This window comes from Rasamsonia emersonii (assembly GCF_000968595.1).
Source record: "Rasamsonia emersonii CBS 393.64 chromosome Unknown ctg1118621760567, whole genome shotgun sequence".
In the NCBI taxonomy this organism is placed as follows: domain Eukaryota; kingdom Fungi; phylum Ascomycota; class Eurotiomycetes; order Eurotiales; family Trichocomaceae; genus Rasamsonia; species Rasamsonia emersonii.
This window is the reverse complement of record NW_013562903.1, coordinates 21,773-29,083: the sequence shown is the minus strand read 5'-3', so window position 1 is coordinate 29,083 and position 7,311 is coordinate 21,773. Positions and strand designations below refer to the sequence as shown.

Genomic DNA, 7,311 nt, shown 5'->3' with positions numbered 1-7,311 from the left:
GGGGGGGGGGGATACGGCAGGAGCCTGGCGTACCAGAGTGAGTCATGTTCAAGAGAGCCCCCGTTGCGTTACGTTGGACACGCATATCCTTGGACTTTGCGAGCCGTGTCAACGGGCCCAGAGCACCCGACCGGGCAATCTTGGACTTGTTGTCTTCGTGTGTTGCCAAGTTCGTAATGCAGCCGACGGCATTGCACTGCACCTCGACGTTGGGGGACATCATCTGTCGGATCAGCGGGGTGAGACCACCGAGGGCTACAATCAGGACCTTGTTCTCCGCTGCTCCTCGTCAGCCGTTGTATATGGTTGAGGTGATGGACGACGTACAGTTGACGGCAAGGTTCCCTAGGGCAGCACTGGCTGCCCGCTGCACCTCGATATCCGGGCTCTGAAGCAAAGACAGGATGGGTTCGAGGGTTTCTCGGCCCACTTCTCGCACATCTGGAGGCATGGATTAGCACCAGAGAAGGCGGCTGGCATGCCCTTGCTACCGACCTCGTTCTGTGATCTCTGCAAAGGTCAAGCTGGCGCTCCGTTGTAGATCGACATTGTCGGAGTAGACGAGCGTGCTCAGCGCTCGAAGAGGCTCCCCGGAGAAGAAATCGGTTTCGGCACGCTGTAGAGAAGAGATCATCCTTAGTCACCAGGCTTCATAGACAGCAACCAGAAGGGAAGAGGCAGGAATCGTACGTTCTCGAGGTATTGAAGCAGGTCTGCTACAGCCTCCCGCTCACTATCGGCCAAGGTCGTCTCATAGATGCCTTCCCTTGAACGGCCTCTGAAGGGTGCCAAACAATCGCTGATATGGCACCAGCGGTCGACAGCCGACAGACAGGCCAGACATGCGTTCCCGATCTCAGTCATGTCGTGGCTGGACGCAGTCCCGCAGGACCCGACGAGAAAACGCGCAACACGACCGATCTGGGGAGGGAAAGGAGTGAATGAAAGGGCTGCAACACAATGCTTGATGGCAGAGGGCTATGTCTGTCGACGGAGCAGCAGCGGGACAGAGGCGAGGACGAGGCGAGCGGGTTCCGAGCAGACGGAGGACGAACGACGGGCGGGACGCATGTAGGAGACGGCTCGTAGGACAGAGGCGCCGCCGCGTGATTCGAACAGGAAGGAGAGGGATTCAGCGACAGGGCTGGAGGGGCGTGGAAGACGTTTATTTAGTAGGGGGAGACGACGATGGAGGTCGTCATGGTGGAGGAGGCGGAGGATGTTCTTGTGATTCAGCGGTGGTGGTCGACTAGCTCGCTGCAACCAGTGAAGTGACCAGCCTCCAGTGAAGTCTTCGCGGCCCGCTCAACGGCCCCAGCTCCTCGATCACCCTACGCATTCCACGCTATTATCGACGATAATCGATCGATAGATAGTCGATCGGCAATACAGGCTGCCCGACTGCTGCTCCTCGACCGTGCAATGACTTTTTGGGCAAGCTGCCTCAGCATCCGGCAGCTGCGCAACGCACTGTGTTTACTCTTGCCCGGCAACGGCATCATGTCTTAGCTAAGTGAGCCACTAGAGCCTCTTCTTCAGCGACAGCAAGCAATAATGATGCAGGACTTTGTTAGTGGCCGCTACTGTGCTCTAGCCTCTACAGACGTCTACAGAGGATGACAGAAGTATATCTCCTCCCATTCTTGCCTTCGTATCTGAGCCTTTGCAAGGCTGCTGATCTGTTCAGATAGCATCAGAGATAGCACTAGGCCATCCCCACCTGTCGACCATCAGGCCCTTCCAACCAGGTCAAAGACTCAAAACCGTTGAATGGACTCTTTGCAGTCTCACAGTCACCGGGTCAATCGACTGGTGGAAGGAATAATAACCTTTGTGGACCCGACATGCCTCAGGAATGCCGAGAGCAAGGTTTATCGACCGAGAACCGGTCAAAATTCCCGGCTTGCTAGTTGTATGTCATATCTGCTTACTCCGTAGGCTTGATGATGAGGGCAGATCATACTGAGAAGGAGGTGTCTCTGCCCTGAAGAGATCATCCAGTCCGATCTCCGATCTAGAACGGTTCTTGCATCTCACGTGCCTATCCGGAGGCTCACAGTAGACATGGAGGTGGTCAGCATCTGTTCGCCAATCCCCAAGGCCTTCAGTAGAAGTATTCGTATTTCAATATGGACGGCAGACGAAGGATGATCGGCGAGGCAACCCAGCCATACGCACTGACGGTGATCAGTTGATTGACTGTCTTGCCACCCCAGCACCCCGCCTGGTTCACATGAGCAGGTTGTCCTCTCGTGTGCTGGATTACCGGCCGCGATAGAGAGACCATCCACCCGGCAAAATGCCCTTGAGTGAGCAATTACGCAGTAAGGACTCGGTCCTAGGTACGTAGGTCTACCGTCTAACAGCTCCGCCTTGAGCTATTCGTTAGCTGCAAATTCCGCTCCCCAGGTTGCTGTCCATGAGGCGACGGTGACCGGCCTGTGGGGCCGCCCTCCAAGGTGTTAATAGTGCCTTTCTCTAGTAGCTCGCTATAACTATCGCCCCAGGCCCAGGGTCTGCCTTCGCCTGTTGCTCCTGTAGAGTTCTGTGGGACAAGAGACATGGTCATGCTGGACGGCACCGTGCTGGTGCTCGCCATGGTCGTCTGAAATCGTGTACCTTCGCTCAGTCCGTATCCTGTACTGTACATCCTCGTCTCGTGCCGCCCAGTCACCCGCCGGTTCGGGTTCTGTCTCTCTGCGAACATACGATACGACCGTCGTCTGGGTAGCATAGGCGGCAAAGACATCGTGTTTCGACTCGAGTCCGCCGAATTTTGCCCGTTGTTCGTCCATGTCTGCTTCCGCTGCCTCGCCGCCGAACCTCGCATCGGATGCCCAGCCGACCGCTCGTGCGGGTCGCCTCCGCCGACTCAGCCAGCTGCGCGCCTACACCCAGAGCTATCTCACCCCGCATTCTTCCTCGTCTGCTTCCTCGTCGTCCTCCTCTGCCAACCCGCGAAGCTATCGAAACAGCCTGTCTCGCGTTGTCGGCCTCTCCTCGCCATTGCTCTCGACCAGTGCTTCCTCCGAGTCTGCTACTCCCCAGTCGCCGACAGCCGCAGAAAGTGCTCGTGCTCACCCACCGTCGTCCGAGTCTTCGCAATCCTCCACCCCGTCGCATGAGCCGCAGAGCCAGCAAGTAGGAAACGGGGTACAGAATATGGCCTCTGCTGCGGGCGACGCCTCCGCCTCAGTCAGTCCAGGTTCGACAAATGGCCAGTCCAGTGCAACCCCCCAAAATGCCCCCGATCGCCCAGCAGCGCCGGAGAACTCTTCCGCAGCCCCCAGACCGAAACAGGAGGCCACGATCCGGTTTTTCGCCTACCAAGACCCCCATAACCCTGGCAGGCCGTCGTTGCCTTTCTCGCCCATGTCCCGCACCCTCCCATCCGAGAACTCGGTCATCCGTGTAGGACGATACTCCGAGCGAGATGGTGTGCCGGTCGCCAACCCAACTGAGCCGTCAGACGCCCCCATCGGATTCAAGTCGAAGGTGGTCAGCCGGAAACACTGCGAGTTTTCCTACTCCAACGGACAGTGGTATATCAAAGATGTAGGGAGCTCGTCGGGGACCTTCTTGAACCGAATGCGCCTGAGTCAGCCCAACATGGAGTCCCGGCTGTATGCGGTTCGAGACGGCGATATCGTCCAGCTGGGTATCGATTTCCGCGGCGGAGAGGAGATGATCTTTCGATGCGTCCGGATACGGATCGAGTGTAACCGTTGCTGGCAACAGAGACCAAACGAGTTCAAGTCCGTCTTCCCCTTGGTCTTTGCAGGTCATGACTGACAGGCCTCTAGCAAAAACACGGAAACCTTGATCAAGAACCTGGGCAAGGGCGATGCTGCTGACGATTTTTCGGGTTGTCGAGAGTGTTCCATTTGTTTGGGGTCGGTTCTGGTGGGTTGATCGACGTTCTACCACGGTGATAGAAGGCGTTGCTAATGCCGCTCTCTCTGCACAGAGACCGTATCAGTGTCTGTTCATGGCGGCGTGTGCCCACGTGTGGCATTACAAGTGTATTCGCCGGTTGCTTCACACCCCAGATTACCCCATGTTTCAGTGCCCCAACTGTCGTGCTTGGACCGATCTGAGTGCCGAAGTGGACGACTCGGACGATTCCGATAATGAGAGGCGGGCAACACGTCGTGAGCTTCCTTCCGGGACGCAGAACAATCCGGAGAATGAAGAGACTCGGGGATCGCAGTGTCCGCAGGCGAACGGTGCATCACATTCATCAGACGCAGAACTGGCTGCCGTCACCGAGAACATGCGGCTGGAAGAGAGAGGAACATCCGGGCAGCAAGCGGAAAATCCGGACAGCGCGGGTACCACGCAAGACGAGCCTAACGGCCGAAGTGCCAATATCCCAATTCCGGCTCGATTATCACCGACCGAAACGCCGTCAGGTGCGTCCCGACACGGCCAGTCGCAACGCCGCTCCGACACTCCTGGCAGTGCTGAGACCTTTGAAGACAACCCGATGACACCTAGGAACGACAGCGGGCCGCTGGCCTTTGATGGCCGGGCTGGACGTTTATGAGAATATCATGTCATTTGCTGTGTTGTGTTGTGCATTCCCAATCCTGGCGTATACGCCGGGGACATCTGTTCTTGGGCGATTACATGTTATTCCGGCGTATCAGGTTTGAACAAATGGCTGCATTTCGAGGTTTCTTTTTTTTTCCACCTGCCGCGTTTTACACAATGGTTTATTTAATAGCGATCCAACAATTCTTTTTCTTCGTCCCTTTTCACAATTCTATACATCACCCTGCTTTGCTACAAGACACGGCCCTTGCATCGTCGAGTCGACACTTGTCGACACTTGACCTTTGGCTTGCATTCTTCGAGACAAACAAAGTACAGAGGGAAGGTTGTTTTTCGAACTTTACTTTTTTTTTTTGGGATAGGGATTTGTGAGATTTCAAAAGATCCAGGAAGGGGTTCTTCTTGTATGTACTGTCTGTCTGTCTGTATTACTGTACCTTTGTACTGTACTGTACATTTATTTAATGGACCAGGGCTGTGATTGTTGATAACAACCTTATTAGACTTCAACGTCGGATCCTGCCAGAAGGTATTTTTTATTTGTTTGGCATCTCCGCACGCTCTGCCATTCTGAGAGTTGGTTGGCTGATCACATTCAAATAAAATTAATATTCCCCCCAAGTTGATTTAAATTTAATTTACTGTACCATCGATCGACGTGCGGAGAGCAATCGAAGTTACTGGACGATCAGATCTCCCTCTCCCCCACCGGACGAAGCTAATTTAGTTTCATCTTGACCCGCGTAACTACATGCGATGGATCTGTAGTCTGTAGTCCAAGGCAGCGTGTTCCAGTTTTTGGTTTTTGTTTTTGTCTTCTTTTTACTTCAGTAGTGTTCAGCAGTGGTGATCAATTGAGTTCGATATATTCTGTATATATATAGTTTGCAAACAACCACCTCATTTGGCGGGGCCATCACTACTGGCAGACAGAGTACTGTTTACTGATACCACTCAGCAATGCGGTTCATCAGCGAACCCACAACCCCAACTGCCAGCACTCCAAGACCGGGACTGGACGACGGCAGACATCACCACCGGACCGGCACGCATCCTTCGCTGCTGACGAGTCGGAGGAAGCCTCGACGATGGCCCCTGGTCTTTCGCTTCATCAAGGGTGCCGTGCACGGCGCCATCATCGTGCCCGTCATCTGGCATGCGATTTTCACTGCGTTTGTGGTCTGGCTGGACAAGTATGTGTTTGAGAGTGTTGGGTTGCCTTCGACGATAGTGAGTATGCTCCTTCCGGAGGATTTATTTACTTCGTTGTTTACTAACAGTTCTAAATAGATACCCTCCCTCTCCATCGTCGTCGGTCTGATGCTCGTCTTCCGGAACCAGACCTCGTACAACCGCTTCTGGGACGGGCGCAACGGCATCCAGACAATCAACACGTGCATCCGCAATCTCGTCCGCACGATTCTGACCAACAGCTACACGACGGCGCGGCCGTTGACGGCGGACGAGAAGCAAGACGTCGAGCGCACCGTCAAGTTCCTGATGGCGCTGCCCTACGCCGTCAAGAACCACCTGCGCGCCGAATGGGGCGCCGCCTGGGCGTTGGGGTCCGCCGGCCACGAGATCGGCGAGGACGGCGCCTCTGTCTTCAACCCCGTCTATGCCAGCTTGCTGCCCGTCGGTCTCCAGGGCCATGAGGACGACGGCCTGGCGCTGCCTTTCCAGCTGACTTTCTTCGTCGACAGCTTCATCAAGCGCGGCGTCGAGCGCGGCTGGTTCCACGCTCCGGGCGCCAGCCAGATGCAGGCGCAGCTGAACACGCTGACGGACGCCTTTGGCAAGATGGAGACTATCAAACTGACTCCGATTCCGGTGGCTCATTTGTAAGTCCTTACATATAGCACCAGTCTACCTACAGTACATACATGTACATACATGTACTGTACATGTACTGTACATGCCTGCTAATTGCCGCAGAATCCACCAAAAACAAGTCCTCGCGCTCTTCGGCTGCGTGCTCCCCTTCGCCATGGTCGACGAGCTCGGCTGGTGGGCCGTCCCCATCGTCACGCTCGTCATCTTCACCCTCTACGGCATCGAGGGCATCGGCTCGCAGCTCGAAGACCCCTTTGGCTACGACCGCAACGATATCAAGATGGACGCTATCTGCCAGGATGCCAACGTTGAGCTGGACGTTATCCTTGAGGAGTGGAGGAAGACGACTGCTGCGGCAGAGATGGCTGTTAAGGCGGAAACGACGCCTAATGGTGGTAGTAGCGAGGAGCAGCAGCAGCAGGAGCAGCATGCAGAAAACGGCGGAAGCGTTGTTGTTGCTGCTGCTGCTGCTACTCCTCAGGTCAAATACAACCCCGGAGATATGTTTCTCAGAATACGGCCTTCACCGAGGGCAGATAACTGAGGCAGGTAGCTAACTAAGTATTAACTAGCTAGTTAGCTAGTTAGCTCACTCGCTTTACCTTCTTGATTCATCCAAAGGAATAAATACCATAAAAATATATAGAGGAGGAAGAGGAGGAGGAGAAGTGGAAGGGAGGTAGGTGGATTTAGTTAGTTGAAGGAGGAACTTTTGTTTTCCTTTTTTTTTGAATGATCTAATGATTGAATGATTGAATCAGTCCAAGCAGTTAATGAAGATCCATTCGAAGAAAGCCACCAAAGCCAGCCAGCACGGCAACTATTTTATATAAACGAGACATTGATGATGGTGTATGGATATTTAATTAGTCTATTTGTTTCCTTCATCCCATGTCATGTCATGTCATGTCAATATATATCTTA

The 7,311-nt window shown here is 54.4% G+C and overlaps 3 protein-coding genes across 3 annotated transcripts; 2 read left to right on the top strand and 1 right to left on the bottom strand.

Annotated features, from left to right (window-relative positions):
• T310_7600 (Vacuolar protein 8) lies at nucleotides 1-864 on the bottom strand (the record flags this gene model as incomplete). The annotated part of the gene is made up of 4 exons (XM_013469617.1): nucleotides 1-279; nucleotides 328-441; nucleotides 496-616; nucleotides 691-864. Coding segments are annotated over 4 exons (688 nt in total), but the record flags the coding sequence as incomplete, so codon positions are not given.
• A 1,929-nt stretch (nucleotides 865-2,793) lies between these two features.
• Nucleotides 2,794-4,546, top strand: T310_7599 (FHA domain protein; the record flags this gene model as incomplete). The annotated part of the gene is made up of 3 exons (XM_013469616.1): nucleotides 2,794-3,755; nucleotides 3,804-3,903; nucleotides 3,968-4,546. 3 exons carry the CDS (start codon nucleotides 2,794-2,796, stop codon nucleotides 4,544-4,546), a joined length of 1,641 nt encoding a protein of 546 aa, XP_013325070.1.
• Nucleotides 4,547-5,514: 968 nt separating this feature from the next.
• On the top strand, nucleotides 5,515-6,931 carry T310_7598 (Uncharacterized protein; the record flags this gene model as incomplete). The annotated part of the gene is made up of 3 exons (XM_013469615.1): nucleotides 5,515-5,784; nucleotides 5,845-6,395; nucleotides 6,490-6,931. The coding sequence occupies 3 exons, from the start codon at nucleotides 5,515-5,517 to the stop codon at nucleotides 6,929-6,931; spliced, it is 1,263 nt and encodes a 420-aa protein (XP_013325069.1).
• Between the last annotated feature and the right edge of the window lie 380 nt (nucleotides 6,932-7,311).